The sequence below is a fragment of the Mastomys coucha genome, unplaced genomic scaffold, assembly GCF_008632895.1.
Source record: "Mastomys coucha isolate ucsf_1 unplaced genomic scaffold, UCSF_Mcou_1 pScaffold19, whole genome shotgun sequence".
NCBI lineage: Eukaryota > Metazoa > Chordata > Mammalia > Rodentia > Muridae > Mastomys > Mastomys coucha.
In genome coordinates, this window is record NW_022196901.1 from 23,828,104 (window position 1) to 23,853,341 (window position 25,238).

At 39.6% G+C, this 25,238-nt stretch overlaps 1 protein-coding gene across 7 annotated transcripts in view; it reads right to left on the reverse strand.

Annotated features, from left to right (window-relative positions):
* The window catches only part of Lmbr1 (limb development membrane protein 1), a 155,032-nt gene that overhangs the window by 37,645 nt on the left and 92,149 nt on the right, over window positions 1-25,238 (reverse strand). For 5 of the 7 annotated variants that reach the window (XR_004121481.1, XM_031380267.1, XM_031380265.1 and 2 more), the window contains 4 exons: window positions 23,410-23,536; window positions 22,739-22,807; window positions 21,874-21,938; window positions 17,986-18,058 (listed from right to left, as the gene is read on the reverse strand). Coding sequence is in view for 6 of the 7 variants with exons in the window: in XM_031380267.1 (XP_031236127.1) it covers window positions 17,986-18,058; window positions 21,874-21,938; window positions 22,739-22,807; window positions 23,410-23,536 (334 nt within the window). In the remaining variant the exon portion in view is untranslated. The remainder of the gene's footprint in view (window positions 1-17,985; window positions 18,059-21,873; window positions 21,939-22,738; window positions 22,808-23,409; window positions 23,537-25,238) is intronic. The other 2 variants (XM_031380266.1, XM_031380269.1) reach the window with 2 other exon arrangements.

The following is a 25,238-nucleotide window of genomic DNA, read 5'->3' on the forward strand; positions in this document are numbered from 1 at the left end:
ATAACTTGGTCAAGGAAGAAGTAAAAAAGGAAATTAAAGACTTTTTAGAATCTAATGAAAATGAAGGTGCAACATTGTCTTAGTCAGGGTTTCTATTCCTGCACAAACATCATGACCAAGAAGCAAGTTGGGGAGGAAAAGGGTTTATTTAGGTTTATTTAGCTTACTTCCACATTGCTGTTTATCACCAGAGGAAGTCAGGACTAGAAGTCAAGCAGGTCAGGAAGCAGGAGCTGATGCAGAGGCCATGGAGGGATGTTTCTTACTGGTTTGCTTCCCCTGGCTTGCTCAGCCTGCTCTCTTATGGAACCTAAGACTTCCAGCCCAGGGATGGCACCACCCACAAGGGGCCCTACCCCCTTGATCACTAATTGAGAAAATGCCCCACAGTTGGATCTCATGGAGGCACTTCCCCAACTGAAGCTCCCTTCTCTGTGATAACTCCAGCTGTGTCAAGTTGACACACAAAACCTGCCAGTACAAACATAAACAAATTTATGGGACACAATGAAAGCAGTGCTAAGAGGAAAACTCATAGTTCTGAGTGCCTCCAAAAAGAAACTGGAGAGAACATACACTACCAGCTTAACAGCAAACCTGAAAGCTCTAGAACAAAAAAAGCAAATTCACCCAAGAGGAGTAGACAGCAGGAAATAATCACACTCAGGGCTGAAATCAACCAAGTAGAAACAAAAAGGAATACAAGGAATCAACAAAACCAGGAGCTGGTTCTTTGAGAAAAATCAACAAGACAGATGAACCCTTAGCCAGACTAACCAGAGGGCACAGAAACAGTATCCAAATTAACAAAATCAGGAATGAAAAGGGAGACATAACAACAGAAACTGAGGAAATTCAAAAAATTATCATATCCTGCTACAACAAAACTGGAAAATCTGGATGAAATGGGCAATTTTCTAGACAGATACCAAATACCTATGTTACATCAGGTTCAGATAAACCATCTAAACAGTCCTATATCCCCTAAAGTAATAGAAGCAGTCGTTAAAAGTCTCTTTCCAAAAAAAAAAAAAAAAGCCCAGGGGCTGGTGAGATGGCTCAGAGGGTAAGAGCACTGTCTGCTCTTCTGAAGGTCATGAATTCAAATCCCAGCAACCACATGGTGACTCACAAGCACCCATAATGAAATCTGACGCCCTCTTCTGGTGTGTCTGAAGACAGCTACAGTGTACTCATTTATAATAATAAATAAATCTTTAAAAAAGCCCAAAAAACAAAAAACAAAAAAAAACCCAGGACCAGATGGGTTTAGTGCAGAATTCTATCAGACCTTCAAAGAAGACCTAATACCAATACTCTTCAAACTATTCCACAAAATAGAAACAGAAGGAACACTACCCAATTCATTCAATGAAGCCATTGTTACACTGCACATTCTCCCTTGGAAATAGAATGGTTTCTGTCCAATCTGGAACCTCTTACAATTTCCTTTCATAGATGACTTCATAAGAGATTTTTTTTCTACTTCTATCATGTTTAATGTTCCAAATAAATTTTAAAAACTGGTTGAGTATGTATTACTTTTAGCTTCAGAAGACATCTATATTTAAGAAGCATTTAACTATTATAGATTATTTTGGTGACTTAAAACAATGTCAAGAAGAGTTGTATGTTTTAAAATAAATTTTGTCAGTTTAATAAAAAAAAGAATTCACTGGTGATAAGCAAGTGAACCCGACTCCCTAGTTATAAAAGCAAGCAATTCACAGGACAGGCCAATAGGAAACTTCCCAGTAAAGATTAATCCTACATCCACACATATACAAGCAAAACTAAGTGGACTCAGTAGGTCTTATATGCATTTGTGCATATGTGTGTATTTACATGTAACAATAATATCTAAAGAGATCATGAATTTGGCAGGGCAGAGGAGTTAGAGAGGAGATAGAAAGGGCCAGTGATGCAGATGATCATGTTTGAAATTCTCAAAAAAATAAATAAATAAAACTATTAGTAAAAGCAGCACATATCTAAGCAAGTGGAACAATCAGGCAGCTGGAAGCCCCAGTGTCAGGAACTCTGTCCCAGCAGTATTAAGAGCAGAGAAATCCCTGAAGAATGAAGTCTTGAGTAAGTGTGTGTTTTTGATTTAGCCACAGCCATGTCAAGAACCGCAAAGTCTCAGGCACATGGTAAAATGAATGGCAAGGCCTTTTTTCCTGGTCCAAGTGCATTCTACTACTTTTGCTTTGGTATTCCCATCAGAGAGCCCAATCCAACTATATCCAACTTCTTCTTCTGTCTGTCTTTTCTTCATTGAGATTTAGAAATAGGTGAGAATGACAAGAAAGGTGAAGCAGAAGAGATAAGAATGTGAAAGAACACCTTCAATGAGGTCTGTCTCTAGAGCCTTGGTGAGCACAGCACAACAGGAAGAGGTCAAGCCAATCATCAGGGCCTTTACGTCACTAGACTCAGAATGAAAGCATGGGAGTGCTCCCTACTTCAACTAGGAAAGGAAAGATGCAAAGCTTTGGCTTTATCAGAAAAAAGACAAGGAAAACCTAGAATAAGATGATGTGTTAAGTAGCCCACCCTCATTCACTCTGTCTTTACAGCCAATTTACCCTAATTACATTCAGTAAAATATAGTACCTTCATTCAGAACAACTCAGAACGTCAACTTTCCACACTATTTGTCTAAGTTTTCAGCGACTTTTAAGTCTTACCCTTATCAGAATAAAGTGTGCACAAAGCTTAGTGTCACAACCCTTGGACTTGTTTCAATGCCTGCTTCTCCCTGATACCACCTTACCACAAGGTGCTTTAGAGACTCCTCACACCTCAAGGTGTCCAGGAAGCAGAAGGAGGGAAAGGGACTGCAGATAGGATACTCTTTAAGGACATGCCTCCAGCTTCTGGCTGCTAAGATGCACCTTGTAACGTAGTGGTTCTCAACTTGTGGGTCGCAACTCTTTTAGGAGTCAAAAGACCCTTTCACCATCGGAAAACATATCTACATTACAATTCATAACAGTAGCAAAATTACAGTTATGAAAATAACAATGAAAATAATTTTATGGTTGGAGAGTCACCCCAACATGAGGAACTGTATTAAAAGGTCACAGCATTAGAAAGATTGAGACCCCTTGTGCAAAACAGCACCACAAGCTGGAGATAAGCCTTTAAGCCTACAGCTGCTTTTGAGAAGTCTGCAGCAACTCTCAGTCTTACCCCAGGAATGTCTGCTTGTCAACGCCACTGTAAACTGTACAGGATCTTTGTTCCCAATGTTCTTGCTTGAATACATGTCTGTACAGTGACATATCCACTGGGCACAGGTGAGTATTTTCAATCCCCAAATTCCCCTATCAGATCAGAGCAATTTCTTGATTCTTTTTTTTTTCCACCATATTTTCTCTCTTAACCCTATGTGAAAGGGGAGTTAGCTAGAGGCTGCCTGTACTGGTTTGGAACGTTACTTCTTATACTTTACTTATTCTTGTCATTCTGGCTTATTTTCTAATTTCCAAGTTTCAAGAGCTCTTTCTACTAACTGGATGTCCCAGATTATGGAGCCTTGGCCTTTCTCATGAAAGTGGTCTTGTCCATACAGGGCAGGAGGGTGGTTCATCTTTAGCCATTCTTCCACGTACCCCACATCTACATGCCCACGTCTGCTTGTGTTCACACAAGAGGCTTTCTTCAGTCACCAGAGTTTTGATTGTGTTCTTGTGTTTTAAGAACAAAGCCATGAAGAATAAATGCCTATTTGAACTTCAGACTTCTGGAGGATTTTGACAAGATGAGTTTCACTCCTAACAATCCAGTGATTCCCTATTGCTAGAGCTGCGGGGCTTTCCTCTTAAGCTGGACACGTCCCTGAGAAAAACCTGCCTGACTTCCTTCTCAAATTAAAGTTCAGCTATTCAAATAGAGAATGACGGAATCTATGTATTTTGTCTGTAAGCACTCCTACTGTACCAGGCCAGAGACCCTCTATTTTATAGAGAAAGTAATTTTTACTCTTCTTCTAAGATGTACAAGAGGCAAGTGCATGGTACCTTGGATAGAAGCAAAGAATGTAGTGATTAAGCCACTTCGTGACAGCTTTATAACAAGCCCTCCCTTTCTCAGCTCATGCTACCTTATCTGGTGGTGTCCCTTTGTGACTTTGGGGAATTCTAACATATAAATCAAGCATAGATGACTTAGGAATAGACTCCTTTTGTTCTGTTAAACTGGCTAATTCCAACATCTTCTTGTCTGCTAAATTCTAAGTTATTATTGTGGTTTTCCCTTGGAATTTCCTGACCTCCTAGGTTTCTGATTCTCTGTTGTCACCCATGGAATGGCATGTACTTATCAGGATGCTTTCCACTAAGTCACAAAAGCAAAGTAGCTTTAAAAAATAAGGAAATAAAAAAAATAAGGAAATAGTTTCAAATAATTAGAAGTTAGGAGACAGAGCCAGAGTAATCTTCCATATGGTTTCCCAGCAGCTCGACAGTGACATCAAGGGACTAGCCTGTGTCTCCCACACACTAGAGTGATGCGTAAGGACTGGTGCTTTCTCTCTATGCAACTGGACTGTTTGTTTGCCTTGATTTCTTCTTTTCCTTCTTTCCTCAGCTACATGGAACTTTGGTAACTCTTTCCCCGACTCACTGGGTATTGCAGTGCTTCCCTTCTCACTTGTACTTCTCCTGAGTCAGCATTATCCCTGTGACATCAGTATAAAGAGCCTTAGCCTACAGTCTGATTTTCTCTACAGCATTCTGTGTCATGGTGAACCCCCTGATGACATTAGCTAACCATTTCCTCACTGCCCCTCACCCCTTCCTCCAAATCCTCATCTTGCTAAAATATTATTTCAAAACTAATGTTACATTTTCCTTCCATGCAGTAGTGTCTGGTGTTAATGCAGGTGTCAATGCAGAGATGTAAAAGGAATACACCAATACTGCTTTTTTTTCTTTTTGGCCCTAGTCAATAATTAACATCTTAGGGAATGTGTGTGTAGCTTCACAACTGCAAGCTGCAGATGGTAAGTTTGACACTGAACTCTTTTAAAAATATATTTTTATTAAAAATAATTTTTCATACAATATATTCTGATCACAATTTCCTCTACCCCAACTCCTTCAAGATCCTCCCCACTTCCCTACTCTCCCAACTCTACACTTTCTTTCCTTTCTTTTTATCTCTCTTCAGCAGGAAACAGGCAAACAAACAAACAAACAAAAAACAGAATTTTTTAAAAGAAAGAACACAAGAAACATACAAACAAAACCCATAAAAACAAAAAAATTAGAAACCATAATATATGAGGCCAGTAACTGTGTTCAAACAGAGCAATATGAGACAGAAGTCCTATATTCTGGTCTGTGATTCACAAGAGTTTTTCTACCACAATCAGCCAGGTGATTAATTTTTCAGAAAGACTATATTAACTTCCTAATGGTGCTGGACCAAATTACCATAAAGCTAAAGAGCCAAAATAGCATCACTTTATTACCATCTTGTAGCTCTTGATGTCAGCAAGACTGTCCCTAGGGTGTTCTAGGAGAGTCAACCTTTGTCTTTTCTAGCACCCAAGGCTACCTGCATTCCTTGGCTCTCAGATCTTCCTCAAACCACTCCCAGTTATACTTCCATTGTCTTTTCCATTCTTTGGACATCCTCCTGCAGTCTTACACTGAACCTACCAGATACCCTGTGTGCCCATGAATATCAAGACCTTTACTCTGATCATATCTTCAAAGTACCACATTCACAGGTTCTAAGGATTAGAAATGGGCATCTTTCGGGCAGTGGTGGCGCACGCCTTTAATCCCAGCACTTGGGAGGCAGAAGCAGGTGGATTTCTGAGTTCCAGGCCAGCCTGGTCTACAGAGTGAGTTCCAGCACGGCCAGGGCTACACAGAGAAACCCTGTCTCAAAAAACAAAACAAACAAAAAACAAAACAAAACAAACAAACAAAAAAGAAATGGGCATCTTTGGGTGATCATTTTTGACTTGCTTTTTTTTTTAAAGCTCTAGATAGCTTTGTTTTCTTTTCTCATACATCTCCTTGGCCCATCTTGTTCCATGTGGAGGGTAGGTACAAACTCTTTCCTGTCTCTCCAATTAACTGTTAAGTAAGTCTCACTTGCTAGGTGACCATCGTCTTCACTGACCCTAACCAAGTTCCCCTGCTGCTGTGTTCTACCTTCACACCTAGTTAGGGCAGGTAGTACTTCACTTCACACAGCTGGAAGCTCACCAAGGCTTGGTCTCCTTGGGGACTAAAGAGCAAGAAGCCAAAAGAACTGAATCAGAAGAAAGAAGGCTAACCTGAGTAGTAGAGGCAAAGGAGTCTGCATGAGCTCACTATGGCCACTGTGGAAATTCAAACGCCTTCTTTTTTAAGACCCTATAGTCACAGATCCTAAGTTTCCCATTTGTCCCCCCCTTATTTCCTCACATCACTAAAAATAGAGAACTAGTGCCACCTGTTGGCTGAAAATTCTATGCTGTCTCCAGGGTGCTTTGGCTTCATTATTTTATTCATCAATATTCAATTTTTATTTTTATAAGAGTAGGGCTACACCAAGTACACAGATAGTCAAGCACTGTAACTCAAAACTACTACAGTTTGTCTACAAACTTAGTTTTCAGGTTCTAGCAAGCAAAGGGAAAAGGAAGCAATTAGGATACAAAGTTAGTTAGGTGTCTCCACGGGAAAGAAAACAGAGCACTGAGGGGACAGCACAGGAATGTGAGGCTGTTAGAGATCTTTAAATCACGGTGCAGAGTATCTAATAGTGGTACTTTACTTCCAGTCATCATTTTGAAGCCTAGAGAACAATTGATAACTATTCTGAACTTTGGAAAAGTATGGCTACCAGGACAGCATTTTTGGTGTCAGTTTGAAATGAAGTGAAGAGAGTTGCAGCCTACCTTGTCTATGTCTACAATGTTTACTACAAATGTCTATAACACTGAATGCATATTTCTTCAGAGAAAAATAATGTAAGTGACATTTTGAAATTTTTATTTTTTATCTATGGTGTGTTCCCTAAATGTATGTCTATGCACCACAGGCATGCAGTGCCCTCAGAAGCCAGAAGAGGGTGTCAGACTCCCTATAACTGGAGTTATGGGTGGTTGTAAACTGTTGTGTAGATGCTGGGAATTAAACCCAGGTCCTCTGGTAGAGCAATCTGTAAGCCATCTCTCCAATCCTTTGAAGTCATGTTTCTCAAATGTGGCTTTTATTTTAGGTGCCCTAACTCCTAATACACAAGAAGTGATGCTATCTTCCACATGAAAAGCAAGAACACATTCCTACTGTCCCTCAAAAAGTCACTCGAAATGAGTTTTCAGATCATTCCCTTCCTTCATTACATGCTAATATATTAATACCCAAGAAAAAATCAAGCTTTAGGAAACAGAATCTTTCATTATAAATGACCAAAAGTCAATAATGGCCAGTATGAGGACTTATGACACACTGTAAACAAACACTTGACTATTACATAAATTTAGTTGCACAAAAATGAAAACATCCTAAAAACTATATTATCATTATTTTATTTCAAAACAAACCCAAAATGTTCAGTGTCAGCATTGTCTAGTCAATAAGTCAAATCGTAGACAAAAACCTGTTAGGACAAGTCTTGAAAAATAAAAAGGGATTCTCCAAGGAAACCACAAAGCAGCTCATTTAAGGTCAATTTAACGGTATTATTCTGTTTTTCTTCCAGCCCCGACATAAGATTTCACTACCTCAAAGGAAATTGTAAGAGTATCTATTTGCATTCCCCCCAGGTGATTGGCAGTTCAACACCAATTAGTTCAAAATTACACTGTTACTACCATGCAATAAAAACAACACCTTTCATCTTCCTTACACAGGTAAGAATACCTTCAGAGCCAATAACTTTGATCAAGTGAGTATTTTTGATCCTACCCCACCCATGTCTTTGGATTCAGGAAAACTAATAGCTGAAGGCATTCTTCCCAGCTTTATTCTTAAGTTGAAAAACTGGTGTGGTACTGAAAATATTTTGCTCCCAAGATAACAGAATTTCCCAAACTCCAGCATCTCTTCAACACCTGAGCTTATCCAACGGACAAGACAGTCTTAATATAGGATTGCATCAGATGTTCAAGGACAGATATTGTTTAATTTTAAATATACAATGTATTTTAAAACAAACATACATTTGAACAAGGCATGTACACAATTAAAATAGCTTGATGCAATAAAGTTATTTCCACAACAATTCTGTACCTTAAATAAATCAGGGTACTAAATTATTCAAAAGTAGCAATCTCTGGTATAAACCAATTGTCTTTATATTTTTTTAATTTAGCATATAAACAAAAGGGGTAGATTAAAAAATTTGATCCAAGTAACTATAAAATTTTAACTGCTTACAACTTTAAATTTCGCCAGCAATGCCATCTCCAAGAACGAGAGATTTTTCAAGTTTTGATAATTATTTCAAGTAACAGAAAAATGATAGTTCAAACCCAGGGCTCCTTAGAGCAAAAGGACTGTCCCCCAGAGAAGCCACATGTGTCTGAGGCACCTAGAAGCTGAAGCCTCACGTCCAAGTCTCCAGTAGATCTGTTGTTTGTGTACTAACACTGAGGCTGCCTGTAGAAGAGACGCGGGCACATGCACATACATACCTGCACACACAGACACACATCTCTATGCTATTAACATTATTGTCTCTTTTGGCTTCTGATGTCACATGACTATAAACCTGCTGTTATGGACTTCTAATATTCAAAAATGGTAGATATGTAAACCTACTTTCACTACTAATAGCTGCAAGCAAGGACAAACATATTAAGACAACCAGCTTTAAGAATATTATGTAATGTTAGATACAATGAAAAAAATGCTTTGGTGTTTTTTCTATTTCAGACACAAGCACTATAATCTTAAACTAGACAAGATGTTAAGACCACCCTTAACCCCTCATACTTTATTCTGCCATCAGATATGATTCACACAGATATGGTTGAAAGGGAGCTGACATAAACGGAATTCACATTCCAATTTTTAGAATCATGAAAATAACTCAAAGAGACCAAGAAGCCAAATAAATTATGACTTTAGTCACTGTTTCATCCCTATATATACAAATGCTTTCTGAAGATACATTATCAGGTCTAGGCTGTGCCCAAACACTTTGCATAGAATCATAGAGTTGAAGTCCAAAATATTTCCCTAGTGGCATATGTGTGTGTGTGTGTGTGTACGCGTGTGTGTATGTATGTGTGTTTTTATGTGTAGACAAACAAATACAGTAATCTATACACATAGCCTACTATAGTACTGGGCATATGGTATTTATATCCCTATTCAAAGAGGTATTCTTTTATTCAGTGATTAAGAAAGCTTTTGTGTTAGCCATATATAAATGACATTAGATAAGCAATAGCCTATCTACGTCCTGCCGGTAACACAGGGAAATGCCTGACAGAAAGCACTATGACAAAATAGCCACAGATAAATTCACAAAACCCTGAAACTCAACTTCTAAGAAGCAAGAATCAAATACTGAAAATGACACAGAAACTGGCTGAGGTCACCAAGGTCCAGGAAGAGGCTGCATAGACACATCTTATTCTCTTCAGTCCCTTTATTTTTCAGAACCCAAAGGTATTAAAACCTAGAAAAAACTGCTACTACTTCTGTGCTCTAAGAATAAAGAGTTAATATAAGTTTCAATGTGAACAGCTTTAAAAAAAAAAAAAAGATTAGGATCAAGAGGCTGGTGAGAGCTCAGTGGTAGAGTGCCTGCCTGGTTAGCATGTACAAAGAAGGCCCAGTGTTCAATCTCCAGTACTGAAAAAAAAAATGAACTTAGAATAAAGCAATCAAGAAATTGCCACCCCCTCCAAAAGTGATATACAAATTTTTATCACAAAGATGAAAATAGTACCTAACAGAATTGAATTATAGTTCAAAGACTATAATAGTTTAAAATAAATTGCCTTAAAAGAACTGTAAATGTTTTGAACTCAAATAAAAAAAATAATTTCTATTCATTATGGAACTTCTAACGTTATCCAGTACACCCATGGGCTATACACACACAAAATCTAATTATTTCAATTAATGCTTCTGCATTACTTAAACATTTAAGTATGTTAATGATATATGCATCGTCTTAGCACTGGGAAGAAGCTATAAATGATTTTCTACCTGATTACTGTAATGGGCCCTTGCTGCAGGGTCCTGGAGATAAACAGCTCTGGCTGCACAGACAATGTAGGGACAACAGTGGGGAAACCCCGTTACTCCCACCTGCCCAACCCCAGCCATTTACTGTGCCTGTGTCACCCTTCCTAAACATTATGTTTTCTGTCCTCCTACTGAGTTTCCCTTCCCCTGCCTGCCTTCCTAATGCTCTGCCTTGTTTGTTTGTTTTCTTAAATCTACCCACTGATGCAAGGAACAATCATGGGGTACATATATTCTATACACCCAGCCTGTACATTGCACAGCAGAGCACACTTTTGAGGCTCCCTGATCTGAGAAGCTCTGTCCAGTGTGGAGAGAAAGGCACTGTCACAGAGTGGAAGGACTGCAGAGAAATAAAGCAGGTGAGGGGAGGCACTATGTAGTGGAGGTGGACTTGAAAATGTAGGACTAACACTTGTTGCACTCACAAGAATGGCAAGTCCTGCAAGAGGATCTTTGTGATCAAGACCTAGAACCAAGAGGCAAATCTACTTTCCTATCATAATTATGCTTTGTCAGGCCACTTGCTACTGTAGTTCCCAGTGTTCACACCTGGGTAATACATGATTGCTTTCCTTCCCCAGTAGCTTGCACACCACTTTCTGCACTATGAAAGCTAGCCAGTAGGAACGAAGCTTCCAGATTTGAACCAGCTTGATTTCTGCATGTATGTAATCTGGGCTTTACTTTCAAGTTTGGAAGGGTAACCAAAAGCACTGGCAATAGTCTGTAATGTTTAGGGGTCTAAGGGACTTCACCAGCCAACAACTCACAAACCCTGGCACTGGGTTTTTGTTAGCTCATAGTATTTAGTAGGAGAATTATTACCCTATTACAGGATAGCCCCATTAATACTTTTTATGAATGGGTATGTATGCATCACATATTTTCTCTCACTTGTGAACATTAGCTTTGAATCTTTAACATCTATAAATGAGAGAAAATGTGATATTTATCTTTCTGAATCTGGGTTAATGACTGTTTCCAGATCTATTTATTATCTGTAAATGTCATAATTCCACTTAACTAAACAACTTTACATTGTGTAAATGTATCACATTTTCTTTAGCCATTCATCAGTTGATGGGCGTTTAGGAAGTTTCTATTTCCTGGTTATTGTGAATAGAGTAGCAGTGAACACTGATCAGCAAGTATCTTTATAGAAGGATATAGAGCCCTTGCATATCTGTCAAAGAGTGGCATAGCTGGATCATGTGGCAGATCTACTTCCATCTTTGTGAGGAATGTCCACACTGATTTATACAGCGGCTGCACCCGCTTGTATTTCCCCAAAAGTGAACAAGTATTCCTGTATCCCTACATATTTGACAGCCCTTGTCCTCATTAACTGTGCTCTTCGTGCAGTACACTAGCTCATAGCACTGCTCCTCTAAGACTTCATACCTCTGAGCATCATCTCTTTTTGCAGTTCTCCTTTCTCAGTCCCTAGTACCCCACTAAAGTATTAGCATCAGCCATCAAGTTGGGCCTCATGCTATGTCAGAGTCATGACAGAGGTCTACAGTTTCTATGAGTACCACAGGCCTGACAGACGTGCAATTCAAAGGGATGTGGCCTGTGCCCCAGAGTAGAGCCTTCACCATGCACAGTGTTCCCTCAGGAAGCCAGATCCAGGACTGATGAAGGGTTGGCATCAAGATCCTGACAGACATGACCTCTGTCTTCCTGTCCTCCTACAGAAGTGAACAATTTGTATGGATAATACAAAAACAATTTTAAAAAATGTACAGTTGTCTTCATGCAGATGGAAATGTCTTCATGCAGCCCTTGGAGGGGAGGCAGAATGGCAGCAGCTAAGTCCCTGGGTCAGTGAACAGAGTCAAGGGCTGGCATCTGAGCAAGGTGGACACAAGCCAGAGTAAAGTCAAGCCAGGCATGGGGCCAAAGTGAGGGAATAGGGCAGTGACAAATTTGGAAGAAGAAAGAAGCAGGTAAATTTTCTTCATAGTTGCTTCTGTTTCCTCAAGTAACAGGAAACAAGGTTAGCAACTGAGGTAGTTAGGAATATCCGAGAAAAGAAAAGGTGGCCTAGGTATTATGAATAGGGCAGCAATGAATGTGGCTGAGCAAGTATCTGTATAGTACGATGTTGAGTCTTTGGGACATATGTCAATGAGTGGTAGAACTGGGTCATAGTAAATTTATTTTCACCTTGAGAATTCTCTACATTGATTTCCGTAATGCCTGTACCAGTCTGCAATCCCTCCAACAGTGAATGAGGACTCCCTTTCCACTATGCTGCACCCAGCATTTATTGTCAATTGCTTTGTTGATCTTTGTCATTCTGACTGGGGTAAAATCTCAAAGCTGTTTTGATTTGCATTTCCCTAATTGCTAGGGACTAGGAACATTGTTTTGAGATATTTTATAACACATTTTTTTTTCCATTTCAGAGCTCTCTGCTCATGTCCTCTGTCAGATCTATAGTTGGCAAAGTTTCTCTCCCATCTACAGGCTTTTTCTTTACATGGGTGATTGTTTCTTTAGGTGTGAAGATGCTGTTTGGTTTCTTTGGCAAATGAAGTCCTATTCAGGAAGTCCTTTCCTACACCTATATGATGGACAGTATTTCCTGTGTTTTCTTCTACCAGCTTCAATGTTTCAGGTTTCAAATTTAGTCCTTTGCTCCATTTGGAGTTGGTCACAGCTCTTCTCGCTGGTGGATGTCCAGTTTTCCCAGCACCATTTATTGAAGATGCTTTCATTTCTCTAGCTTATCTTTTTGACATCTTTGTCAAATATTAAATGGCTGAAGTTACATGTACTTGGATCTTGGATTTTATTCTATTGGTCTGTCTACTTTTGTGACAGTACCATATTGTTTGTATTACTATGGCTTTGTTATTGATTTAAATCTGAAACGGTGATCCCTCCAGCATTGTCCTTTTTTTGCTCAGAATTGTTTTGACTGCCCCAGGTCTTTTGTAATTCCATATGAATTTTAAGACAGTTATTTTTATTTCTGTGAAGAATAAGATGGTGATTTTGACTGGGATTGCATTGAATCTATAAATAACTTTAAGTAATAGTTATTTCACACTATTAATTCTAACAATCCATGAGCATGGGATGTTGTTCAATTTTTCTAGTGTCTTTCTCTATCTCTTTCTTCAGATATTTAACTTTTTCATTGCCGAGATCCTTTACTACCTTGGTAAGGTTTATTTATAGGTATTTTATCTCCTTTGATGCTATTATTAATAGGAGTGTGGTGGTCTGAGTAAGAATACCCCATATTGGCTAATACATTTGAATTCTTAGCCACCAGGGAGTGGAACTATCTTAAAAAATTAGAAGGATTAGGAAGTGTAGCCTTGTAGAAGAAAGTGTTGCATTTCCCTAATTGTCACTGGGTATGGGGTTTGAGGTTTCAAAAGCCTACACTAGGCTCGGGGGCTTTTGCTGTACCACTCTCCCATGCCCCACGCCTGCCTACAGATCAGGAGAATTTAAATTTCCTTGTCTTTACTTATTGATCCATGGGCCTCAATTCTATACAAAGAATTATAGGTAACTATGTAAAAGTAACTTTGATTCACCTGGGTGGTTTACTGCTAACCTAGGACTGACTAGTCCTGGAAGCATCTAGCCTTCTTACAATCTTATCTAGGCCTAGAATGTTTTCAGCCTCTGAAATTTACTGCTGAATAAGCTCATCCTTTCTAACTCTTTCTAATCTCTCATTGCCTGGTTCAATTTAGCTGTTCTGGCGTAAACTCCTCTCCAAGCTGACTGATTCACTCTGGTGTCTTTCTCTTAGCCTCTCCTAAATTGGTCTGCTTGGCCTCAGACTAACTTTGGCAATATACTCTAATCCACTGGCTCCTTCTCACTCTCGGGCTCCTTCTGCCTTCTGTCTAGCTTGTTCTCTCTCTGAAGTCACTCTGGGTGCCGACCCTCTGCTTTCCTCCCATTCTGCACTGTTCTCTTGAGGAGCTTTACTTTCCCTAACTCTTGGTGAGAGTTGGGAAAATCCTTTTCTGTCAAATCTTTCTCTGATTAATCACTCTGTCTGCTACTCAAACATCCTTTCAAGCATGTCCTTCTACAAACTAACTTTATCATCATTGTTTAGAATTAAAACTGTGCACTAAGGTTGTATCTGTAGTCTACCCAGAGGGATTAGAAGTGTGTGCTAAAGGCTGAGCCACACCACAACTAGAAAAAGTTTTCTTTTTCAGTAAATAACACAATCTCAGGGTTCACAGTGTGATCAAATATCCTGCAACACAACTAAGGAATGCTGACAGTGGAAGAAATACTCTTCCCCAGAGAAGAGCACGCTAACTGTTATCCAACACCAAGTGCTTAGCCCTAAAAACATCCAGAGAAGAGCATGCTAACTGGTTATCCAACACCAAGTGACTGGCCCTAAAAACATCCAGAGAAGAGCATGCTAACTGGTTACCCAACACCAAGTGCTTACCCCTAAAAACATCCAGAGAAGAGCATGCTAACTGGTTACCCAACACCAAGTGATTAGCCCTAAAAACATACATGTAAGTAATATTATATAGACTGAGTAGGTTGTATACTCAATTGTACATAACAGCAACTAATGGTAAAACAGCCATGAATGTGAAAGAGATCAAAGAGGGTATATGGGAGGGTTTGGAGTAAGAAAAGAGAAAAAGGATCATAATGTCAAAAAAACAAAAGAAATAATTAAGATCGGCATAGTGGCGCATGACTTTAATCCCAGCACTTGGGGGGCAAAGGCAGGTGGATTTCTGAGTTCAAGGCTAGTCTGGTCTACACAGTGAGTTCCAGGACAGCCAGGGCTGTCCTGTATACAGAGAAACCTTGTCTTGAAAAGCCTAAATAAATAAATAAATAAATAAATTAGAAAAGCCATCCGAAGACTTTAAAGTAAACTTAAGGAATGGTCACATATTAGAAGGAAGAGCAAGCAGGATAATCAAGAGTAAGCATCAAAATTAGGAAAAGTAGGCAAGGCTTGGGCTTCACCAGATAAGGTGCAGCCCTGGAAAATAGACAAGGACTTGAGAAAGCACTCAGGCAGGCTCCATTTCTAATCCACCAGTCAATATGGCTTGAGCAAAAGTGTTTGGGTATCAGATTGCACATATGAGGGTGAAGGCTACTGAGAGAGTGGCATGCTGAGTTTCTACTGAAAGAGTGTAGAAAATACAGAATGACAAGAAAAGAGCTGAAGAAACAGGAGGGTTAGCTAGGAGTGTGGATGCCTGAGTGTGACATGTGCAGGCATCAGAACACTGTAGAAAGCAAGGCCAAGATATTACTTGCTGGGCAGTGGTGGCGCACACCTTTAATCTCAGCACTTGGGAGGCAGAGGCAGGCAGATTTCTGAATTCGAGGCCAGCGTGGTCTACAGAGTGAGTTCCAGGACAGCCAAGAGTACACAGAGAAACCCTGTCTTGAAAAGAAAAAAAATATTACTACCAGAATATCAGAACAGAAGGCCAAGATGCTTCCCAAAGTTGGAAAGGCTATAACAAGCATAGAAAAATCACAGATCAGAAAAGAGAGTTCTAGGGAACAAGGAGCTACTAGGACAGGAGAAGCTGGAATGATCTGGTAGCAGAGATGGGAGGACTACAAGAGATCAAAGTGCTGGAGAGGAGAAGAGGAATGAGCAGGACCCCAGGAAAAAGGCTAGCGTGTAGAAAAGAGTTCAACTGTGCTGCAGAATGTGTGTCACTCTCCCCCAGAGCAAAGCTAAGCTGTGAGAAGACAGTCACAACACAAAGGTGCTGGAGATACAACAGCACTAGCACTGGAGAGAGCAGAAAGAGGAGATTGAGGGTGCAGGAGTCACAAGAGGATTGATTTTTTCAGATATAAGCAGCACATGGAAAGTTACGGGAGCTAGGGAACATGAAAATCTAGTCAGAAATAAGATACTTAGAAACACATAGTCAGGAGTCCAAACACTGACCTCATCTGTTGCCACCTGTCACAGAATGAGGGCTAAGTACACCCTTTGCCTTGAACCTCCAGGCAGCATTTGAAGGAGGCTATGGGAGGGACAGGAGGAGGAGAGTTCTGCCAGGATTGCATGGAATTCAGATCTCTGTGTAGAACTCTGTGGATCCCTCCTACTCTCTTATATGTTTGGAAACTAAGCCTTTTTCATTTTCTTTCTTTCTCTCTTCTTTCTTTCTTTCTTCCTTCCTTCCATTCATTTTCCTTCCCTCCCTTCCTTCCTTCCTTCTTCATCAGTCAACAAGTTAATCATCTTGAGATAGTCTTAATTCATCTGCACCATATCTAATACAAAACCAGGGCTGGGCTTTAGAAAGTGGGCAGGCTGAGGACAGGACGACTTCCTCAGGGCACTGACCCTGTACCCAAGCACAACTTTGCTGTTTCATTAGCATGGCTTATGAAAGAGAACAAAACTACTCAACAGTTTATACAGCAGCACAGTCAAGTATCAGAGAACACTGGAGAAGCCACAGTTAGGCATTCCATGTTTCAGTTACACTAATGCATTCAAAAAGACATGGGAATTCCATGCAAGTACAGAGCACTGGCTATAACATAACATGCTACCTTCATAGTGAAACAAGTGCTAGCCCCACAGCAAAGTCCTTCTTACCACCAGCCAATTATAGGGCCTCTCTAGAGCACTGTAAGGATGCACTGGAGAAAACACATACCCCAAAGCTGCCTGGAATAACACTTCACAGCCCACACACTAATGCACCATTAGTAAAATGCCATCATCAATTCCACACAGCAGCAGCATGAGCATATTGCTAGAGTCCTATATTCTTGCTGTTCTGTAATTCTTCCCAGAGCATGGGTAAAACATACTTTTGCTTTATAATTTAAAATATAAAAGAATTGCAACAACAAAATGCACTTAACATTATACCACACTTAATAAAATCCATAAAGGTTAGGCTTACCTAACTAAAGGCCTACTTCTACTTTTTCCTAAAATTAGCAAATCACTGGGGTAGGAGAGATAGCTCGGTGGTTAAAAGCACTGCTTGCTCTTCTAGAGGACCCAGATTTGATTCTTAGCGCCCAAATAATGGCTCACACCATCTTTATCACATGTCTTCTTCTGTCATCTATGTACTGTATGTACAAGGTATACAGACACACATGCAGGCAAAAAATATAAATATTTTTTTAAAGTTTAAAACAGCAAATCATAAAATGCTCTTTTCTTCTTGCTTCTTCCACTCTATGGATGTTAAACCAATAAACTTCAGAAGTTTACAATTCTTAATACAATCAAATGTCAACTTAATCCTAGAATCATTTATATAATAAATAATTCAGCCTCCTAGTTTCCATTTGAAATAGCCTGCAGGAGCCAATCATGGCAATACTCTATTAAAGAGTTTCCTAAGATAATTTTAAAGGCAACTTGCCAACTAGAACAGGTCCAATCACCCTTGGACTAACCCAAAGCTGGTATAAAAATCATCTGAGCCAACAGTGTTCCTGAAGATCTCCTAAGAAAGACTACTCTTACCTTCAACTCTCAGCAGGAAGAAAACAAGCAGGCCCCAGTCAATGGGGCAGTGTACAGACCTTTTAACTGCAGATGTCCAAGGAGCTATTGTGGAAGTCTGCTGGGGAGCTAGCCCTCTGGCCCTGACCCACCCCCCTCTAATTTCCACAGGCTCCCTGTGTCAGGAAGGTCTTTTGTCACTTGTAAGCCTCAGAGAGGGTTATATTTCCATTCTTCAATTGTCTGTCTCTGTTGAATTAAATAACTTTTCTACCTGATCTAACTATATAACACACATACCATGTAGTCTTCTCTGGAGTGCTTCTTCTTCTAGAGTAATCATATAAATTTGTTCATCCAGGTCTTCAAGAATCTAAATTGAAAAATAAACTACTCAATAAAGCAGTGTGACACACTCACATTTATGACACTTCAGGCTCTGCAACCTATCATTTTTAGGACCATGTGTTATATTGACTCAAATAACTAAGACCCTAAAATTAAAATTTAATTTATGAAAACTTTATTATATTTTATATACTTTATTTTTGATACATTTATATTTTTCTATTTTAGTATTAACCAAATACTTCACAACTTGATATAACATGCATCTAAGTTGGATATTTTAAAGCTTAAGGGATTACACTTTGTAGTATTCTCAGGGACTATGGGAGCATGAATTTTAAAGAGAGAGAGAGAGAGAGAGAGAGAGATACATAGCAAATAGATCTTTATGTACAAGCTATTACTTTAGAGCTAAAAGGAAGAGACCATCTAGTATATCTACCTCCCTTGTGGTTTTTTACCCACTTTCTAAATCAAAAATCTGTAAGGTGGAGGCTGGAGAGATGGCTTAGTAATTATGAGCATTGGCTGCTCTTCCAGAGGGCCTGGGTTGGATTCTCATCAGGCACAAGCCAACTCGCAACCATATGGAGACGAGCTTCATCTACATGGCAAGTTCCAGACTAGCTAGAATACACACTGGGACCCAGTCTTAAAACTGAAACAAAAAATGATAAAAATAAAAACAAAACAAAACAAAAACCCCATAAACTGTATCAGAGATACACAGGACATCCTGTTTTGTTTTGTTTTTAAACTAGATACAATAAGTACTTCCATGAGCATGGGAAGCTCAGATCATAAAATTCATTCGAGACAAAGCCCTAGAGAAGTAGTGTGTTTACAAACACTCAACTGCAGGGGGAAAGCACTCATCAATCACTGGTGGGATAGTGTCTGCACTGCCACAAGTCAGATAAAACCTAAAACTTCTATTCAGCTCTGGCCTTGTTAACCTACTGTCCTAAGAAAATACTCTTGTCTTCGTGGCTCTGAAAGGAGCATGAAAGCTGACAGTAGTGCTCTCTCTTGCTCAAGCTACTGATTCTAGCAAAGCAATAAAAAAAAAAAAGAAGAGTTGCTGGAGAAAAGGAAGGATGGTATAACTGCTTCTGTGCACCTGCCCACCTGATGAGTTGCTCTAAAATTATGTGATCAGCATCTGAAATATTCATAAAGCAATCCATTGCTTTCCAATCCTTTCACAAGTTTCTATGGTCCCTTCAGCCTGACACTAAGCTTCTACCAGACAGATGTGCCACTAGATCCACACTAGGAGTAATAAAACAATAAAAACAAAATAAACAAGAAAAAGTAGATAATAAACAAAGACACAGAATAACCATCACAGGAAAGGAGGAGGGGGAAGGAAACCTCTCAAGGGACCTTACCAAGGCTAAGAAGCATCACATGCTAGAAAGCAAGAGGTCATCAGCAGCCATGACCTATGATGAAGTCAACTGGATAACCAATGGAGAGTAACCCAAGACTGTTACTCTTGGGGTTGGGGACGAGAACTCTCTGTTGTTTCCTATCACTTTCCACTGTTTGAATTTAAACTGATCATGTTCCCTGTTCGAAGGCCTAACACTTTCCTAAGACTTTCCTTTTGGACTACAAATGATTGATAATGCCAACTATAGCTGACTGGCCACAGGATCTCAGAGGTGTATGTCATGTGCCTCTGGGTGTCCCAGCACTGAGTATATTCACCACTTCCTAGCCTAAGAAGCAAAAACTTCCTGGAGACACTCCCAGTGCCTGCAGGGTCCTGGCTCATTCCTATTGTGGACTAACAGGAACTGGGACATGGCACCCATGGAGACAGCAACCAAGATAGGAATTCCACACAGTAACTTTGAGATTAAAATAAATGTTAAAAACTGAGGCTTAAATAAATGTTTGCAAAGGTCAGACGGAAAAAGTACTTCCAATTGAGGAGAGAGAACACTCATCCATGTTTCTGATGGCCTATAATACCACATCTGATAGACAGCCAAAACTACAAGAGGCACTTCAGGCAGAGAAAGCCACATGCAAACACAAAGGTAGAGAGGAGGCAAGTTCATGTGGAGGAAATTGCTAGTCTTGAACTCATAAAGGACTAGAAGATAGTGGTCTGGAGCCTGGGTTCTGGGTTCAAACTTACGTTTGTTTACTCGGCTCTGTGACCAGCTACTGGGCCTCCCTGAAGCCAATTTACAAAACTAGAAAATCAGATTACCATCACCAATGAAATGAAACAGTGTCACACACAACACTTAGAAGCAGCATGGGGCAGACGAATAATTACTCAGTAACTAGCCACTGTCACTGGATGTTAGGAAAAAGAGTAAAGACAACTAAAGCTGCAGAGGTGCTGTTAAAAAGGCCGCATGGCCACAGGCGACTCAGAAACACTGCTTTATAAATGAGGAGGTGGAGCTGGCAGCACCGAGCTAACCAGCACTTAGCAGACTGTAAAGGGCTTCCTTATCTTCTCACTACCATTTGTAGATGAGGTGCAGATGACAAAGAAGGTCCAGAGCACAGGGCAGAGCAATAACAAAAGCTCAGACCAAGAACGTAAACTAAAAAATTGTATACAGAAAGAAGGAAAAAAGAGAAGTAGGAAAAAACTAAGTAAGTTCAGTATCACAGAACATCTTTTAGAAGGAACTAAATGAGAGAATGTAACTTTCAAAATCAAATGAGAGTTTACTGAAAGATCATCTACTGTAATATTGCCTCAGTATGCTCCCATAATGAAATCACCACAAAGGGAGGACAGACACACAGCCAAAATGGCTCAGCAGATATCTCTGGTCAGGTACAAGCCACTAACACCGGTAATTATGGAGAAGGCAGGCAATGGCGACCACAGTGGTGTCTGAATGTCCCTCCAGGAGCCTGCTGGGGGCTGCGGCAGGTGAGCAGCAGTGCAGACAGAGCAAGCCCTAAAGAGACAGACAGACCTCTGTGGACAGTAGCAAGGCAGCTTCAAACTGTTATGATAGTCTGTGAAGGAGCAGAAGTGGGGGGCAGCATGTCATGCTGGGAAACCCTAAACATGTAGATAGCTGAGGCTGAGTTTGTAGGCAATGAGGATGCAGGGAAACAACTTAAATGACAGATTTTCCAGGGGTAGCTAAGACGTTATTATCTGTAAAATAGTTCAAAAACCAAAAAACAGAGACAGATATTACTACCCACTAAAAGTCATTTTAAAATAAATATATAACATTTCTGAGAGGTAAAATATAATTCAAACACAATGTACATGTTTTCAGAAACTAGTCTATAAATCAAAGCATAGATATGGGCAATTTTAGTTTTGTCTCTGTTTTAGGTATATTTAGGGAATCTGATTGATTTACTTGTTTTAGCTATAAACAGCTCTCACTCTGTGTCCCAAACAGCCAAGAACTACAATCCCCAAGCCTCTCCTTCTGTAGAATCAGAGGGATCCACATCCTGGTCAGCTATGTGATCGACTTTGAGGGATCCACATCCTGGTCAGCTATGTGATCAACTTTGAGGGATCCACATCCTGGTCAGCTCTGTGACTGACTGTGAAACAGATACCACCACAGTTGGATGCAGGGTGGTGAACACACAGAAACTTACAGATGCTTTAAAAAATCTGTCTCGAGATTTTCTATACAAACTTTACCTAAGTGCATGTGCTTAGTACTTTAAAAAAGGAAAAACAGACTTTCTTTCCAAGGTTTAAAAACTTTTTTAAAAAATTAAAAATATGAATGATAAACCAACAAAAATACTGTCTTCGGCTTTTTAAATATTTTTACATAATCAAAAATATAAGCATAAGTATTTAGCAAACACAAATAAAATACTTACCGCTGGCTTCACCAGCAACTGACCCATCACTGTGAACATACGGGACAGGCCAATTGGAGTACACACTGTAGAAATGAGGTGACTGGTGAGAAAGAGGTCCTCAGCATGCAGTGAGACAGGCAAAGCAGCCTAAGGAGCATCTAGGTACACTCTCATCTCGAGCTTAGCTTTCTCTAGGTACTTTGTCAGGAGGCCTTTCACCTCCCCCAGTGAAGAGCTCCAGCAGTGTGAGGGGGCAGGCATATCACATGGAATGTGAGAACAAACAGCAGCTATAATGGTCAGGTTCCTAAAGGATGAACACTCCCTGCTTAAAACAAACTAAATAGACTCAGAAAAAGCACAGAGACAATTTCACCTGCGAGCTAAGCCAAAAGAGAGTATCTAAGAATGACAGGGACAGTCATAAGTCCTTTAAACTGTTTGACAACTTAAACTATCCTTGAGATACTGTGTGATGTCTTCAGTAAAACCAAACTGATTTTGAAATAAAGACTACAAATTCAAATAGAATTATCTTCTTGCCATTTAAAATAATCCAGTGTTACATTTGTACTAGAAACAGATGTAAAGAATGTGTGTATGGTGGGGGCCCGGGGGAGGGGGGCACAGGACACTGTTAAGAGTTCTGTGGTATGTGTGGATGCCTCTGTGTATTCAACCCAGTGCAAAAGACTTTTCTTAGTGAACAAAGTACCCAATTATTTCACAGTTCTGCTTAATAAAATCTATCTAGAACAATAAAAAAAGGGGCCAACTTAAAAAACAACCCCTGTCATTAAGGAGTTTCATTAGGAAACTGGCACAATTTTCCAGGGTCCAAGACAAGCTCACTTTCCTGTCAGTGTCACTGAAGAATACTTACAGAGAAGCAGCAAGCATCCCATTAGTGAAATGCAAGAATACAAATAGGGCAAGTAGAATTCCCAGAGATCTGTGAAAATATCAGTGCATTTTAGTAAGTCAAAGTGTGGCACATTAAAATAGTCTGTTTTATCTTAATAAGTACCAACATGTGATAAACATTGTAATTGCCTATTTAAGTGTATTAAGTAGTCTAATTTCTAAATTATAGAATAAGATCTAAAGTAAGAAAATAATAAATAACCCTTTTGAGAAATCTGTTTCAAAGGGAGAAAATGCTCCATAAAAATTTAAGAACAAAAAACAATTAATCAAAAATATATAGAAAACTGCTTAGTATTTTCAACAAATGAGTAGTATTCACTGCTTTGCTTAAGTATCTCTAAAGACATCTAGATTCTGTAAGTTAACAAAAAGTCAATCACACAAAGATTTATTTTAAAGTTTATAAAACATGCTGGGCATGGCATACACCTTTAATCCCAGCACTCCAGAGGCAAAGGCAGGCCCATCTCCTTTGAGTTTGAAGCCAGCCTGGTCTACAAAGCAAGTTACAGGACAGCTAAAGCTGTTATACTGAGAAATCTTGTCTTAAACAAAACAAAACAGACATAACTGTATCCCAAACTCAGATGCCCACCATAGGAACTAGCTAAAAGAATAATCAGGTACCATATAAAGACTCCATACTGGCAGCATCACTGTCAATCAGGGCGGAAGCCACCCACACCATCCCAAGAATCAGCAACGCAAGAAGCAGCAGCATAACCAGAGTTTCCAAAATGCGGGCTCGGATTCCCTTAAAACACAACAGCAATAGCATTTTAATACTTTATATCACCTCACGAACAACCAGGCTTCTATTTGAAAGCATAAAACTGTCTATTGGGAGGGGAGAAACTGTATATTCATGCTTAACAAGTTTATATTATGTCTTTATATAAATCTATGTTGATTTAGAGAAAGCACTAAATGTTTGTGACTTTTCAAAATTATATTTTTGAAATATATTAAACTTGAAATAAAGTACAAAAAAAAAATCATTCCAGTATTTTTCAGAAACATTTTTAACTATTACTTTCCTAGTAGTTCTCAGAAGACTACATTTGTAGATTTCCATCTGTGGTTCTAATCAAGGAATGACAAGCTATTTGAACTGGGGACACTGGGCTAAGACACTGACATCTATCACCAGATCAGGAAAAGCACCTAGAATCCTCTGGAGTCCTCTAGTGGCCAACTGGAGAACTGCTTGCGGGACAGCATTACTGAGGACGCCACAGACAAGATAGTATACCAACTGCATTCTTTTCTCATATAAAATGAGAATTATACAAGGCTTAACTATAATACAGAAGAATCGTGAATATTTTAAAAGTAAAACAGATTCTGACCTCGAAAAGAGTGAAAGATCAGACTTGGAAACTTGGAAACTGGTAGGCAAAGGCAGTTTGTTTCTGGAAGTTTGAAGATTTACATTCCTGCTTTATGCCTCTGACTTCTAATAACAAACTTTTAAGTGGGCCTGCTTCCTCAGGATTCTGGAATTTGTGCAACTTATACTGAGAATGGTTTAAAGATCTAAGTTACAAAGACCCAGACATATCGCAAGTCAGCTGATCTTAGCTAACACCTGAGCTGCAGGAATAGGGAAAACCGACATCACAACTGTATAATCCTGAACACAAGACACAGAGAAGAATTGCCCCAGCCCAGTGTGCTGAAATAAGAGTAAATAGGCTTCTCCCTACCTATCCCTAAATAGTATCACCATCCACTGCAGGCTTTACACACTGGGAAGGATGTGCCAGCTCTCCTAGTGTACATGACAGGGAGGCTACTAAAGCAAAAGAACTAAGGCCCATATCTTAACACATGACCTTTAATAAAGCAGCTATTTCAAGAAAGGAGAAATCGAAAGATAAGGTGAGCATGGTTGCCCATAGTTACAATGCCAGCACTCAGAAGCCTGAAGCACGAGCACTCAGATTACCTAAAAACAAAATAGTACAACACCAAAATGGGATACATGGCATGTTCAAGGCCATCCTAACTAACATAGTGAGATTCTCTACTGAAAAAATTGACTTTGGGTTTCCATGTGCACCCAAAGCTGATCCTGTGCCATAGCCCTCTATACCCAAATACCTCCAAGAGACAGCTGGCCTCCCAGGAATGCATATAAGCCTGTGAGTACAGGAGGGACAAGCCACAGTCAGAAACAGCAACACCAGCTAACACCACAGATAACCAGATGGCAAGAGGCAAGGGAAAAAACATAAGCAACAGAAACCAAGGCTACTTGGCATCATCAGAACCCAGTTCTCCCACCAGAGCAAGCCTTGGATACCCCAAGAAACCAGAAAAGCAAGAATCTGATTTAAAATCATATCTCACGATGATGATAGAGGACTTTAAGAAGGACATAACTCTCTTAAAGAAATACAGGAGAACACAGGTAAATAGCTAGAAGCCCTTCAAGAGGAAACACAAAAATCCCT